The sequence below is a fragment of the Anas acuta genome, chromosome 9 (assembly GCF_963932015.1).
Source record: "Anas acuta chromosome 9, bAnaAcu1.1, whole genome shotgun sequence".
NCBI classification, from domain to species: Eukaryota; Metazoa; Chordata; class Aves; order Anseriformes; family Anatidae; genus Anas; species Anas acuta.
Genome location: NC_088987.1, coordinates 22,723,928 through 22,741,085, shown reverse-complemented (window position 1 = coordinate 22,741,085; position 17,158 = coordinate 22,723,928). Strand labels below are relative to the sequence as shown.

General features: G+C 39.7%; 1 protein-coding gene across 4 annotated transcripts in view; it reads right to left on the bottom strand.

Moving 5' to 3' along the window:
- Positions 1-16,580, bottom strand: part of RHBDD1 (rhomboid domain containing 1) — a 35,915-nt gene extending 19,335 nt beyond the window's left edge. Inside the window, exons 1-4 of one of the 4 annotated variants that reach the window (XM_068691590.1) lie at positions 16,480-16,580; positions 10,086-10,600; positions 7,692-7,824; positions 528-616 (exon numbers count right to left, since the gene is read on the bottom strand). In XM_068691590.1, coding sequence (XP_068547691.1) covers positions 528-616; positions 7,692-7,824; positions 10,086-10,518 — 655 coding nt within the window. In that variant the 5' untranslated portion in view covers positions 10,519-10,600; positions 16,480-16,580. The other 3 variants (XM_068691588.1, XM_068691587.1, XM_068691591.1) reach the window with 3 other exon arrangements.
- Positions 16,581-17,158: the final 578 nt, after the last annotated feature.

Sequence of the window (17,158 nt, the reverse complement as noted above, 5' to 3'; positions counted from 1 at the left end):
CATGTTCATATGAAAGTTTGTAGGGCTATATTGAAAATTGTTTGTCTGAAGATGTCTAAAGATTCTAATTTAAAAAATTACTTCTAAAATACGAAAAGCCATATCAACTCACTACTAGAAAGGCTGAGGAATCTTGCAACAGTTTCTCAAGCATCCCACAATCTTTTTTTGAAATTTAGCAGCTTCCACATGAATGGATATAAGCAACAGAAACCTGCCATAGAAACACACTGTGTTCTGACATACATCTACAGCTTCACAACTCCATTTAAAATGACATTTCCATTGGCATCTTACATGAAAGATTTTACTTTAAATATCTATTTTAAAAAAATGACACCTGAAAGGCACCTTTAACACAGGTAAGAACAAGTAAAGACAAAGTGCTTCTGCATTCAGTTTATCAGTGTATCTTTAATCCCCTAAAAAATGCTGGAATTGCCTCCATGTCTGCAAATACAAAAGTTTACTGAATTTTACAACAAAGTGGCTCATGCAGATTTTACAAACCAAACTGAATTATATACCTGCACAGACTTTCATGATCTTTTTCAGAGGTCCCATGGTGTACATCAGTCCAACAAGAATCCCTGCCAGATGCCCAGCAAAAGAAGTCCTAAAAAAAATGATAATAATCTTGTGAGTGATGGAAAGAAAGATTTTTTTTTTCCCCGGTAGGAATCATTTAGGAGAAGTGCAAAGTTTGCTGTAACCCAGGAAGTCCCTGAGTAACTAAGCACAGAAGAGTGACTTGCCTGCAAAGACCCAGGACAATACAAACATGTATTAATTTCTGCTCTGACCTACTCAGTCTGATTTCTAGTATTAGTTATTAGTGTTAACTACTTATTAAACCCACATGTGCAGTTTGCAAAAAAATTTTTTAAACCTTATTCATTTTGAGGAAAAGCTCCAAGCAAACCTCACTCCCAGCTGTGCCTGAGAAGTGTGGCCCCAACAAATTAAAGACTAAGCTATAAAGTTAATCATGTAGTTTAATACAGTGCTCCTTACAAGAGTTATTTATTTTACTCATTTCATGATTTATAGAAGTATCCTACACAATCAATTTGAACTAAGCAACATCAATTTGAACGAAAGTGCCAAGTTTTCTTTCTTCATGAATACCCTAGAAGTGGTGGGTATATACAGTTAAAGAAAAGCATGTAACAAATATCCTGAAAAAGCCAGAAGCTAATTGGAGAGATCCCTTGAGTTGCTTGTTTAGCAGATAGAATATTGGTTCCCTAAAAGCACTTAAACTTAAGTCTTATTGAGGTAGTAAACTAGTTTTAATTCACATGGAACTTAAATCCACAGAATTGCACCAAAACGTCCTGGTAGGATCTACCAAAATTATTTCAAGTGAAAGCATGAATACAGTACTTTACTACTGTACTATCAATACAACCCCACCGTGAGTTTATCTTAACCATAACTGCATACCTGTTGCAACATGTTTGTAAAACAGTGCTTTCAAAAGTAAAAGAACAATGAGTGAAATACTGAAACCCAATTTTTTTTTCCTAAATGTATCAACAATTGCTTTTAAAAACTTATCACTGCCTATTTTTATATGGAATGAAAAGACTTGAGAAATGAATGAAAAATCTTGAGAAATCACCAACATGGAAGCATAAATGCAGGATAAATGAGGAAATTTGCTCCAAGTATCACCATGAATACTGTGATTTGATAAATTCATAAATAATTTTCAGCACTCAAATTAAGAGTTTAGTGAAAAATTCATAACTTATCTGTTTTGAATTTTCCAAAGCCACTTTTTTTTTTTTTTTAAGAGAAAACATTTCCTGAAATACGCGATTATAAATAAATCAGCCCACTATATTTATAGCGGCTGTCCAAACAACAAATACCACTGTATCTTTTTTTTCCCCCCTTTCCCTTTATAAAGCAGAAAAGGAACTTCTGTCTGAAGTAAAAATAGATTTAAACATACATTTTACATTCTGGTCAAAAATCCAAAACAGATATCGCAATGATACCATATGCACTCATGATGGTAAAACTTCCAGACACCACTAGTAGAAGCGAGAGAAAGCATGTGTCACTAGAGGGAGATAAAGATCAGATTTAAATTCACTCCTTTGCCACCTACTAAACCACAAACTTGAGTTCTGCTACACAGAGTTGCAACTCTCCCAAGTAGCATAAATGTTGCTGTAAAAATGTATAGGTAAGAGGTAGTTAGCAAAATTAGGGATTTATAAATGAACTTATTTTCCAAACATTTTTTTCTGGAACAGATTTTCCAAATTAGCACACATATATCCCTGATGTGGAGAATGCCTGTATGCAAAAAACGTTACAGACTTCAAGATGCCTTACACCAGAAATTACCAACATGCAATCGATTCACCTATATTACTGGCAGTGTTTTAAACAAATTTTATGCTTATCTAAGCACAACACTGTTCCACCAAGCCCAAAATCGAAGCCTTTGCTTGCAACACAGTGAAGCTGTGTATTTATACAATATGTACAATCAGAAACCTTCAACTTTCAAAACTCTTTCGGGGGATAAATTCCACTTCATGTCTACTGAACAGTGTTTAGGCACCTAGTACACTAACCTAATACTTGTTTTATTATATTCAAGGAGAATGCACTAATAATGAAGATGTTTAAACAGCTTGTCCTAAAGCAAAAATGATATCACACATACACGCTACCACTGAAATCACAAAATAAGTATATTTGGTAAACCAAACTTTCATATATCTTGTTGTATAATTTGTGTGGCAAACACAAATACACGACTTGTAATTAGTTAGGAAAAGCAATTATGTACCATAAAGACAGAAACCCTTATATTAGGGAAATGCTTAATGGTTCATCCACGTTAAGCAAACATCACTTCTTACAACAATATCTCAGAACATATTATATTCTAATTTACTCTAATGATGACTTAATATTTTTTTTGTTTTGTTTTCTAATGTGTAATCTATAGTATGGAAAAGATCTGTATAGGCATTTCCTAAATGTAACAACTAAAAAACACAGACACTATGCAATTTTACAAAGAAAACCAGTTTTTCTATTAAAAACTTCAAGCTCATGGTAGACATTTTTTTTTTTTTTTAAATTTTTATTAAAAGCTCATAATAGAAAGTGATAGGACAATGGGAATGGTTTTAAACTAAAAGAGGGGAGATTTAGATTAGATGTTAGGAGGAAACTCTTCACTCAGAGGGTGGTGAGGCACTGGCACAGGTTGCCCAGAGGAGCTGCGGGTGCCCCATCCTTGGAGGTGCCCAAGGCCAGGCTGGATGGGGCTGGGGGCAGCCTGGGCTGGTGGGCCACGGGCACAGGGGTTGGATCCAGGTGATCTTTAAGGTCGCTTCGCAACACAAGCCACTCTGTGCAAACAAATGAAATAACAACCATACAGCTAAATCCTGAAGTAGTCAGACTGTCTTTTGCAGATGTTTTGAGGATAGGTTAGGTTTTGGAAGACTGGAAGGGTATTTCTATACTCAAGTAAGTAACATGAAAAGCAGAAAACAGCTATGTCACGAACAAGTCAGTCAAATCCCCCACGTTCCCTCCTTTGACAGGGCACCAAGGCTCCCAAGGAAGGGAGAAACATCAGACGCCAGGCTGTAAGAATGAAGCACTGCCTCATGGCATTTCTCTCCAGGAGGGTTTCTCATACACTTTGAGCAGTAAGACTACACTAAGCAGATACATATCTGGCCAAAAAGCCTGGCTTAATGCTTATCAGTGATTCATTATCAAACTAAGGATATGAACCAAGTGGATTTCCACAAGAGTCTATACCAAGTATTGCTTGCAAATGACAACAAGCTGAGAGAAGCTACATGAGTGACAGGAGATGGCATTATAATTTAAAGCAACCTTGACACAGTGACAAAGCATTAGGATGTAATTCAAAGACAGGCATGAAGGTCTGAACACGTCACAGGAATCAGCTATCCGAGCAGGCTGGAGGGGACTGGCTAGTGGGAGAGCTGCAGGAGAGCAGCCGGCACATGCAGCGAGCCACGCAACAAAGCAGGGCTCAGCAGGCCACACCGCTACGGGAAACAAGGATTTCACTGCGAACACACAGACAGGAGCGCTGCCTGAAAGCAAAATGAAGTAAAACTTTCCACTCTATTCAACAGTGGTAGGTCTCAGCTGGAAAATTAAGCCAAACGCAACAGAACCAAGGAGCCTACGGCTTCTGGGAAAAGACTGAAGGAACCACTATTACTTAGCCCGTTGACTAAACCTCTCATGGATACAACATACTTAAATAATGCAAAAGAGCCAGAAATAGGAATGAACAAACTCTGCACCTTCCCAACCCATAAAGTAACAAACACGTTGCAGCAAGAGGCTTGAGGACACTGGAGCAGCAGAGCCTGGAGGGACTGGTCCCCGCACCCAGAGGGGCAGAGGCCTCCCAAACCCCGCTGGGTTCGGGCCCACCTGCCCAGGCTTAGCAAGGGAAAATGTGAGGCTGCTAAGCCCCTGCAAAGATCTGTTTGGTATAGTAGTGATCTCGGGAAGCACATTATACTAAATGCTGATGAGTATTAACATTTATGGTTATAGAAGTATGTGTGTATAGAGATATATGCTTGTCCTTTCGCAGTTATTGCTCAAAGCATTCATTCTGATATCAGATTCATTCAGATCCCCTATAATGTTTCTTATTTAATGAAAATATGTAGACTGGAATTATTCAATATAAGTAAACTGGATAAAATAACTTTCACACATGCAATTAATGTTCTTCTAACCACATGCCTTACCCAAAGTGGATATTCCTGTTTCCAATGAACTCAAATATAATTGAACCATTAATTCCTGATAATACTTCAGTGTCAATGTCAACCTTCTTGACATTTTACAGTGAATTTTAATTTCCAGTAGACTGGCTTTTCAAAAAATTTGCATAATGGATTTCTGGCCTACGAGGCTGTATGAGTTTTATCTGCTGACATTAAAGCTACTAGCAAAACTACAACTGTTCCTACAAAGCAGGACAACATACAAGTTTTTGAATTAAATGTCATTTTAGCTGAAGTGAACAAATATAGCTTATAAAACAGCACAAAAGTTGTGTGAAACTCTTGTCCAATCACATTACTAAGGCTCCTTTCACTTGTATGATAAACTCCACTCAAATCTAATCCAGAAAATTGAGGTTACTTCTATTTTCTGCTTTTTGTATATTGTGAAATAATCCTGTATACAGTTAAAAACCCTAGAAGCCATAGAGCAACTTCCATTATCAAATTCCAAAATAGTATTTTTACATTATTTGTAATAATAGCAATATCTTGACTTGAATGTATATTTTTCTAAGTTGACTGTTATTAGACTGTTGGACTAATAAATGTTCTTCTGATTGCAACAAGATAAACTACTGCCTTTTCTCCTGCTGAAAAACTGACAGAATTATTGCTTATGGTATAACTTATAGTTTGTATAATGCAAACTGAACTTTGAGTGGGAATAAAAACAGGATTCTTGACTTTTTAAATTGCATGCTTTTTTCCTAAATGTCAATGAGCTTTATCAATATTAAATAATGTTCTCTCTGGTATAAAGAAATTCAAATGATGTCTCATCTAATTTTTGTTTGAAAATGTAGATCTCCCCAGAGATCTTATTTCAACCATTCACTTCATACCAATGATAATTATGCAATATGTCTAAATACCGTTTCCTGAAGAAATCTGCCATCAAGCTGATGCACACATTACTTGAACAAAATCTTCTAAACAGAATTAACTAGACTTTTCATTTGACTGTGTAGTTTCCATGAAAATTGCTATCATTACAGGAAAGCCATTTGAACAAGATTTACGCTTCATCTATCTTATTCTGATCAGATGTTTACAAGCATCTCGCGGTATTATTTTTATATGAATAATGTTCCAGTATTCTTATACTGAATTCAAATCAACTCCTTGCTGCTACTGCATTTGTCCCGACTTATTTCAATTCTGTGGTGACAGGCACCCAGCAGCACACATGAAAGCAGAGAACAAAAACCTACACCTGTATTACTTCATTTCTCCAATTTCCACCTAACAACAAACCCAAAAGGCTGGTAGGAATCACCATTTAAGTACCCTAGTCTATCACAGGACAAAGCCATTTATTTAGCAACAAAAGTTTGTCTTTAGTTTAGCCACTGTCACAGTATTCCATGACAAGAACTTACTTCCATCATCTCCTCCACTGATGCTCTGCTAGGAGGCATATAATCACTAAACAAATAAACAAGTAAGGTAAGTGACATAGTACAAGAATCTAGGCTGGCTTTATCTTTGAAAAATAATGAATTTCTTGAAACAATAGGATGAAATCCATGTGTTTATACACACAATTCATTTCCGTATTAACTCAACCACATAGTCACATGCACATTACAATTTATTGCCTCTGCTTCTAAATTTAATCTTGCTTAGAAAGAAGGGCATGTAGTCAATTTACCAGTGCTAAGCAACCTATCTGAATGCAAATTAAACCAAATTAAATGATTGCATAAGTATAAGACAACTTGTTTTACACAACCATGTACAGGAAAACACTGCTGCTTCTTTAACTGGAAGTTGGGAATTTGTTACTAATTTTGTAATAAATTGGGAACATAATATAGGAAAGTAAAAGCTGTTTGACAAACCAGAACAACAGAAAATGGTTTTCACCATATAATGCCATTCCCACCAAACCCTCTTTTTTTTTTTTTGTAAGCCCTCTTATTCCAGAGGAACAGTTCTCATCAATAAAAAAGTTCAACAGTAAATCTAACTGATAACCGGTGAAGACTCAGTGATATCCTTAGGCATTAAACAAGCAATTAAAAAGGCAGACTAAACAGGAAAATAAATACATTGAGAAGATTTCATGAGGTTAAAAATGTCAAAGCAATGCAAGATATTTTTACTGACAAGAGAGGCCACACCAGGGGTAAAGCTGAGAGGTATACAAGTGAAATAAAAAAAGCAGAATTCAAAACCAGATTTTTCAGAATGTTCCTCTACTTTCAAATATACGTAGATGTTTTGGTTTTTAATGCAAAGCTCATTATTCCTATTATGTTTACCTCTTTTGACTGTGATTTGCTTTGAGACTGAGCTCTTTTGGATCCTTGAACCCATACAAATTAAGCAACTAATATTCACTGCTGATTCATAATGCGTTACAACTGATTTCAATTGTCAGCCATGAATGTTTGTGACAGCAATCTGCATCTCTGTTCGCAGGATGAAGACTTGCCCCTGTGCTATTGGTCTTTAACTGGGGTAGTTGGGTAGTTCTCAGTTTGCTAGGTCACCTAGTTTTTTGAGCATCTTAAGTTGCCAAAAACAACCTGTAAAACTAGCTCAGATCAACACTGTCAATATAGATTATTCAGAAATAGTCACGTATCCCATGGTTAGGTTATTTTACTGAATGTGCACGTACCTTTTCCTTGACCATCAACTTTTCATATCTTCCCTCCAATAGTTCACAATACCTTCCAAACACGGTACTCCAGTTTCTCATTTTGAAACGTGGTCAAAAGGTGTTACAGAAAAAAGCATAGTGTAGCCCCAGTGCACAATTTGGGTATCAGATAACTACTCTTACTTCATAAAACATTTCAAACTACTTCAGAAAACCCAAATCTCTTCTACTAACTTCAAAGAATTAAATGCACTTACCCTGGGGAAATTAAATGAATAGCCACCAGCTCCACCCAACAGGCGTATTTGCTGGATATCTGCAATCCAAGGACACTGCTGACTCTTCCTGGATTGTAATGGTTGTTAAGAACTTTCAAAGCAAACAAGACTCCTGCGAACAAGAAAAATCACATCAAGAGAGAAGTATGCGTGCCCAAAAAAAAGGAATAGTGACTTAACTACCAAAATGAATTAATTACTGAAACTGCAGTACCATGCAGGTTCACAGCACCAGGAAGCAATACTGTTGCATGCCAGAACCACAGCTCTAAGCTGTTTTGTCAGTGATAATTTTCAGTCACTTAAGAAAAAAAGTATTAAAAATTTACATATGACAGCCAATTTGAAGTTGTTTTTGTTTTTTAAATGCACCTATTTACTGTAGTTATTAAAGTAATCAAAACAATAGAAACAAAAAGTTCTAGTTATAATAATGGACAAAATTATTGAACTCAAACTGTTCTGTGTGTTGAGAAAAGCCATGACTGAAAACAAGACAAATGCATTTGTGAAGCTCAACAGTAAGCTCAAAAATTCAGAATTAATGGAAAAAAATCTTACATATGCTCCAGATCACTTGTTTCTGAAAAGAAAAATTAGATAAATCACCTTTAAACACAACAATTTCTAATTGACTCCCACTGTTCTATCATGCAAGTAAGAGCTGATGTGATCGAATTAATTCACATAATTTATCAGAACATCCAACATTTTTTTGAAAAAGTTACTCTGGAGAGAAATCTAACACAATTGCCTTAAAAATCCACAGAATTGACAAGTAAAATACTTTAATATGGAAAAGATAGCCGAGTTGGACACGAATTCAGATACGCTAAATAAAGAAAACATGACAAAGGTTCTCCCCCTTCTAAAACCACAGAAAACATGAAATGGCAAAACTCCTCTATCCAGTGATGTAAATATTCTTATTTTAGGAACAAATTTAAAAAGAAATGCTTTTATGCACGCACGCACACACACCCTATTTGCTGCTGATAAAACTGGACCTGGTTCAGAAACTATAAATTTACTCAAGGGGAGAAATATTCGATAGCAGTACATAGTTCAGGAGTTGCCTCTATCCAATTCACCCTTGACTCACCAGAATCCTCTATGCACAGCTTCAATTCATTTTATTTTATTTAAGGCTTAAGCACCTATTGGAAGGGCCTATGCCTGCTGTATTGTCATGTTCCTATGAGGGGGACAAGGGCCTGGCCTATTTTATCCAGCTGCAAAAGAAGTAAATAAATAATCCAGTCATCTTAAAACTCCAAGAGCCCAGATTGCCAGGCCAACCCTTTTGACAAGCAGGGCCCAAGGAATTCAGGACACCCAGCTGGAGGTCCAGGTCAGCGAGGCACATGGCCAGACACATGCATGGATGCAGCATCGCTATGCCAGGGACAAGGCCGAGAGTCTAAGCTTAAAAGCAACTGCCAGGCAAAAGCTTCTCAGCTCTTTTCCCACCAGCTTGAGATGGCTCGCAGTGTCCCATATCAAAGCCGTCCTTGAGCAAGGCAGCCAGATCCCCTAGACAGAGGAAGAGGTTGTGCTCAGGGCCGTTACAGCCATGACAGAGGCCAGTACTAGAACCGGGCCTGCCTTGTTACCAAAAGGTGGGTGACCAGGGAGTACTGAAGCTCCAAATGAGCAACTACCAGGATGTTTCAGCCTAGTGCCGCCCTGAGTACCACAGGGAAACCTAAAAAGCATCAACACCTTCCTCAGAGATAGAATTAAATGGCAAATCCCCTTTTCTAAGTCCCAATGGCATCACGGAAAAACCCTCTATGTACCTAGGAGAGCAGTGCTACTACTCCACTTCAGACTTTTTAAAGGAATTCATCAACTTGAAACTCTGACTTCCTAAATAAGAAGATGTGACCATTACTGGAAGATGACTACAAGCAGCTGCTTGATTGTTTCATTTTTCTGCTAGAAGACAGGCATGAACTGTTTACAATTTGAAGCTAAAGGCCTGACTTACAGTGCACAGCTCACACCAGCAAAGATGCTCAGAAATAACAGTCAAGCAATGGGCTTTTCTAGAGCCTACTAACAAGCATCATGAACATCAGCAAACAAGAAGTTCCAGACTTCGGCTAGTCAGTGACACTGAACACCAGCTGGAACCATGATTCTGCAGAGGTCATCATATTTGTCATGTTTTTGGGTAAAGACTGTGTTGATCATACAAGCATGTACTCACACTGTGTACATCCCCAGAGAACACGCTTTAAATAAGAAAGGATTACTTCAGTGACGTAACATATGTGCATACGGCTGGACACGTGTCCATCTGCTACATTCAAAAATATTGCTAGTAGCTATAAATGTTCATTTTCACATATTTACATTGGACCAACTTACCTGAGAAACCCACGGCACAATTCATTTCATACGAAGGATCATTCAGAATTTTCACAAGCATGAATTCCAGCGCCATATAAACAACTCCAATCAGCACTGAAAACACGGCAATTATATAAGCAAACCACACACTCTTAAGCTTTCTTTCCAACATTATCCCCTTCCAGAGCATGGAAATCATGTTATAATACAAATGCCAATCATCTGCATGGTGGACAGGAGAAAGCAGTAAGCGCTGCCAATTCTGTCTGTAGAAGCCTTCGTTGACACTGATACATACTTCATGCAGCGGTCTCACAGGATTCAGAAAGAGAAAAATATTCAGTACAAGCACTGCAAGGGTAACAGAAGGAATGTTCTGAAGTCCAACTTGAGAAATTTGATAAAGCAGCAAAAGCAGTCCAGCATTGACTCTTCCTTGTCTTCGTTGCATTATCACTTCTTACTCAAACGCAAAGTTGATTCTGATTTCTAGACTTTTGTTCAAATCCAAGACCATACACGTTTGGGAAATTCTGAAAGAGAAAAACAACTGTATTATAATACAGAAACAGGGGCGTTTTCAAGCTCAATGCAGTTAAGAAAACATAAATTCTTCAATTTCATCAGCTGAGACACCTCTTAATCAGAAAAAAAATCAAGTGAGAAAAAAAAAGTCACAATTTTTAAACCAGTGTAAGACAAATAAAATGGATTTATACAGTTAATCCAGACAAGCATTATGACAAAAAGGAATCTGCAACCTCCCTCCAGTGGCACTGGACAGACTATTTCATCTACAAAATTCCTGGGTGTGCTAGACATCTTTTCACTACTACCCTGATTCACTTATAATCTCTAAACTTTCAGGCAGGAAACTGGTAATAAATAAATAAATAAATAAATCTCTAGAGAGCCTCAATTTTCAGGCCTCCCATCTTTGCTACATGTGTAATTTTTTTCATGACTTAATCCCAACTTTTATAAATATTCAGCACAAGCTCTGAATGAAAATTAAAAGTTACTATTTCAAAGAGTAACACAGACACGGCTACATATCCTAACAGTGAGTTCTGAAAATTGTTCTTGTTTTTGTAGTCTAGAATTCCAACTAGGGGGTACTTGTGCTGGGAGAACACAGAACAAATGGGCACAGAGACGGTGCTGTGGACCTGCCTACAGATGAAAGGAATGACAAGAAATTTTGAGTAGGTTCTCAGGGCTGGCCAAACTTAGCCAGCACTATTTTTACTTTTCAAAACTCTCCAGAAGGGCACAACAATGTGGCCACACTTCTCCACTTATAGGATGCCAGTTCTTTGCTCAACTATTAAAGACTCATAATTCATTACTCAAAATAAGCAGAGCCAGCAAAATACAGTTATTCTTCCAAACTTCCCCATCAGGTTTCCGCTGAAACTTCCTGAATATCCTGATACACACACAATTCTCATCTTAGCATCCCATTCACTTCCTTCTCCATTAGATGCTAAAACAGTTCAAATAAACTATCAATATACTTATTTATTTTGGTTAAATTCCTTTCCAGCTCATCAAATCAAACACTCCCTCTGTAAGGATTTTTATTTTGAATAAGCAACCACCTCATTCTTCCGGAGAACAGCAGGAAAAAACAACACCTGTATAAAGGGGAAAGGCCAACAGCTCCTGATACAAAGTTTAACATCCCACATTATTCCTAGCACGGTTTACTAAATTTGGCTTTTTTTACAGACAGCTGCTACGTCTGCAAACATTTTTCTTTAGGCATTCAGAGCATCATTAATAAACTGAGAGGGAAATCACCTCTGATTTCTGTCATCCTATAACAGCAAAAGGAATAAAGAGCCTGCACAGGGTTGAACATCTGAAAAGATTGTCTCCAGCCCAGCCTATCTCCTCTACCTAAACGTAAGCAAAAGCAGTACACGCTTCCACAGCAGTTCACCCAGTACAGTAACATCAAATAATTGATCAAATTAAGTTTAAGTCACTCCAGCCTCTGGATTTCTCCTCAAATTGCATTTGTGTGTAGTATAGCACTTTAAGAGAAGAAAAAAATGCTGGCATTCTCAAAGCCAGCGCAGTAGAACAGAATGCAAATAAACTTATTTGTTACAATGAGAGGAAATTCACTGCATTTTTTCCCATGGTCTAATCTGCGAGATGCTCCACAATGCCTCAGCCCTGTCCAAAGCAGAGTGGAAACAGCAGAAACCCGCTCCGGGCCAGGCTTCCCGAGCACATAACCAAACCACACTGGTACCTTCAGAAACTGGTTTCAAATCCTCCTCGTTTAACTACAGAGACCACAGCTGCAGTCCCTACAAAGTCCAAATGAGCTAAGGCCTCTTAAAATGTAAATCAGTTGTTGTAGAGGATAATCAACATTGTCAGCTGTTGTTTTTTAATGTCAATGTTGTAAGCAAAGCCCTTAGCTAATCAGAAACTTTAATTAATGTCATCCTCTCTTCCGTATGACATGCCAGGTGTACCAACCCTCCAAAATCTTCTTGCACTCATCTGCCCAACCCTCTGACTTCTCTTTTACCACTGCCACAGCGGCATTTTCCCCACCCCAGAACGGCTGACAAAAACTGTTGAATATAAAAGTCAACATGGCTTGGGCACAAGTTCTATGGAAGCCCCGGAGCGCTGCCGTCCCGCATTGTTCACACTGCCAAATAATTCACCCTCTTGCTTTTTAAAGGCTTTCCCCCCTTTTGATGGTCTGCGATTCCCAGCATTCACACTTCCAACACACGTGCACCCAGGAAGAGCAGCCTGCACGCAGCACAGCTCAGGGCACGCGCTGCTCCACGCTGACAGCTGTGCTGGGTATTACAAATCGCTCCTGTTACTGGGGGCACAAACATAAGCCAAGACACACCATGCATTTGATTATAAAGGACAAATACATAAAGAAAGAAAAACTAGTTATTTCAGAGCCTTCTGGAATGCAACTCACTTCAAATCTATAGAGCTTTCAACTGCTTGAACATTCTTCCTCAGCCTCTACTTTGTTTATTAAAAGCCTAATGAGACTCAAAACAATGAAGCATTTATTCCTTTTCTTTTGAAAACATGCCACCCACTTCAAAATGTACAAATTTCCAGAACAGACTTGAAATGGACATTTGTCTTGCATTGAGACTGCCACGTGTCTGCATTTTTGTCACCTACTCAAGATAAATGTCCGAACTAAACATTCTTGGAATGTATTTGTTTGTTTTGTACTAACCAAGTGCAATGCATTTCAGCTTTTATTTTTACTGTGACAAACCCCCTTGCTTGCTTGGCACCCCTACAATATTACGACCTCATATTACTGAAAAATCATGTAATAAAATAAATATTTTAGTAAATACCAGTTAAAATGAAATGTTACACGGTCTCTTCCTTCAACTATAGTTTGAAGTTAGAGGAAAAGAATCTCCTTACACCCTTGTTCCCCCCAAAATGGACAGAACTGTAGATGATCTAGCCTGAAGTTTTCATTTGTATTTCTGTGAAACAAAACCCAGCCCACTGTGCTTCTCCTCCAAAATCACAATGTGATATAGGCCTAGGTTTTATGAATTGACAAAAAAGTGTGACCTGTCTTTTCATACAGAGGGTGGACACAGCTGTGACCTACAGATTTTGCTTTTACCTGCATGGCACATCCTGACCTCAAGAAGCCCTGCCAGCTTCTCTCCAGAACCACTGGGCTCTTCTTGCCTTCCAAAACTGATTTGTAAGGAGGAACCTCAGCACTGTAGAACCTCCACTGACAGAAAAAATGCCAGTGTTAATGTTTTTGTTTGGCTTGGGAGTCTGATTTTGAAGTGAACCTCTCCATTGCTCCCCCTGGTTTCACTTGTTCTCTGCAGTGGGCACAAACTGTTTGGTCTCTTTTCAGGTTGAGACAAACTGGAAGATGTGCTCCAGGAAGGAACCCAGGGCATTCCAGAAAAAAGTGGGCCTTCTGCTCCCAGGTACAGACTGCAGCTTGTCCAAAGTAACAAAACAGAACAAAACAAAACAACATCAAAAACATACACATACACATCAGGGTGAAAGGGGCAAAGGTCAGATCCTGAGCAGAACCTGTAAGAACGCTACCTGTAAGCTCAACAGACCCATAGTACTTGCCTATGAAGATGCAGTCTCTCTGAAGATGCAAGCAAAGAACAAAACAGAAGTAGCAGCAGAGGTTTTAAGGCAAAAGGAGAGTCCTACAATGGAAGCACAAGCAAACTGCGAACACTTACTATTGTCCTCAAATTTTGACAGGAACAGAAGGCAGAATAAACAGAAAAACAAATCAGTGCAAGCAAAACCTCAACAATCTGAAACACAAAGAACCAGCCTGATGATATCTAATATGTATGCAAGCAGAAGGACAACCATGGTCGGTCAGTTACAATAAACTTTCAAATATATAGTCAATTACATAGTTCACGGCAAAAAACAAGCTTCTGATGTAGATATAGAGGTAACTAATTTATAGAGAGTAACTTCTAGATTAATAAAATGGTCCTTTAAAGGCCATAAGGGGCTTCCATTCACAAAATACTGAACTTGAAACTGAAAAACAGGCAGCATGACAGATCAGAAAACGTCAAAATAAATCAGGAACTACCTTGCTGATAGGAAATAACACGAAGTGAAATATTAACATAAAATGACTGCATTAAAGGCTGTGTCTACCACTAAGCTCATTCCTTCTTGATCTTTCAGTCTCTCCATTACCTTTCAAAGGCAGGCACTGCAGAAATGGATACTTTGCTCATGTGCCTCAAAACTAAGGTGTTATCTGTGGTGAAAAGGATTTACCGGTGATACACATACTGGTCATATTCACTGCCTCCTCCTCTGGAGACAAAGGTCACATCACTTTTCAGAATGCAATATAAATAATCTCCCCAAACGGAACAACCTAATGCTGTCTTAGGTCTATCCCTCTCATGAGTCTCTCCCTCTGGATATATACACATACACACATGCACACCCTCTTTTCACGGATGTAGCTTAGTTTAGTCACTAAGTGTAGCTTTAGCTTTCCATCAAAAAGAGTAGTTTGGGCTTATCTAAGTTTATATAACAGGAATTCTGCTGCCATTTCAGTGTAAAGCAGACATAAAAGCAGGATCCTTTATAGATTTTTAAAGCTTACATTTTGTGAGTCTACATTTTAGTAACTCTCCTTAGAAATTAAGTTCATTAGCAATTACTGTTTTCTTTTATTGGAAAAAGCCTGTTCAAGATTCAGACAGAGGCCACACAACAGCCATGAGCCACCACTGGTTTCATTGCTTGGAATCCTAAAATGGAGACAGCCCTGTACCTCTAGATTTATATGACACATATAATCAAACAGATAAAAAAGAAGAAAGAAGTCAATAGAGTGTTTCTTTCTTTGAAAGGTCAGCTCTTTTTGAACCTCTGTGGTCAGTTGGTCAGAGTTACTTGCTATTATAATGCCATCTTGCGGGGGAGACAATGGACACATTAAGCTCCTTCCCAGTTTTGTGGGAACAAAGTGACACTAAAAGATTTGACAAACATGCTTACTACCCCCATCTCATAACAGATAACAAATAACTACTTCTCAAGATGCTAGGATACACCTGAACATATATAAATTAAGCTAGAGAAGTAACATCACCATTTACAGCTGTATCACTGCTGGTGGTGAGGGGGTGTCAGCTGTGACAGATACACACTCATCAAAACAAAGGGGATTCAGATTAGGGCACAGCCAAATTTTTAACTTCGTGGATGTTTAATTACTTTAAATAGGGACAGGACTTTTTTGGGATTTTCTGTAATCTTTATACAGGTATAATAAAAAAACTGGTGCAGTTGGAGCAGAAGCGCAGCCTCCCCTGCTCAGCTCAGGAACTTGGAAACGACCCGTGCTTCCCTGACTGCTCCGGAAGGCCCTCAGGAGCTTCGTGCTTTGTTTTTATCGCTTCAGGAGCCGCCTGCCCGCAGTTCGGAGCAGCAGAGCACGAAGCCGGCCTCGCCATAGCAGCGCCGCAGCCCAGCGCCCACTGCCCGCCCCTGCGCCCCTCAGCACACGCGCCCATCGCTCGGCAGGCTCTTTGTTGTTGTTGTTGAGCGCTTTCAGAGCAGAGGCACCTCGTTCTGGTTAAAAAATATAGGAAAAATGCAAACAACGCCCCTGGTTGCTTTCCCGCAGCCCGTAAAGGCGCTGCCCGAGGGGGCGAGCTAACACCCCCGCTCCATGAGGCTCCTCGCACGGCCCCCGAGCGGGCGCTGAGGAAGAGGAGAAGGAAGAAGAAGGATAAGAAGAGGAAGAGGAGGAAGAAGAGGGGACAAGGGAGGAAGAGGAGGAGGGAGAGGAGGAAGAGCCGCGCCCCCCACCCCCGGCCCGGCCCCGCCCCCCCGTCGCCTCCCCTCCACTCACGCTCCCCGCGCAGCCCCGGCCCCGCTCCCGGCCCCGCCGCCGCCCCACGTGACCCGGCCGCCACTCGGCGCGCAGGGATCCGGGTTCGAGGCCCGCCCCCGCCGCTCCCCCTCAGCCGCGCCTGCGCGTTGGGGGCGGGGCGGGGCGCGGCGCCTCAGAGCGGGGGTGGGAAGATGGCGGCCGCGCGCTGCTGGCGGCGCTCGGGGCAGGCACAGCGCGCTGAGGGCGGCGGCTGGCTGAGGCGGGGGGGCGTAGGGCCCGTGGGCCCCGCATTTCGCCTCTGAATTGTGTCAGTACAATAAATCGTGCGAAAATACCGCCTACTGGTACTTCATCCAATTAAAACGCATAATTAGGATCTTTCTGAAAACCTCCTATATGCTCAAGCGCTGGTTCAATAAGTTTAATACTTCAGCGGCTTTGTTAAGTACTAAAGGTGCTTGGATGAACACATCAGTTTTATTTGTGTGGAGAACTGGTCACCGGTGTTTAGTGACTCCCCAAATTTGATGCAGATACCTAGGCTGTGAGCTTTGTTACTAGCATTCAGCAGGGAATACACTGAGCAAATGATAAATGTCTAAAATAATGGGTTATCACAGAAATGTTGGCAAGCTGGTGGTGCAAATATGTGACTAGAAATGAATCATGCAAAATCCATAGCCAAAGCTACTTGTAA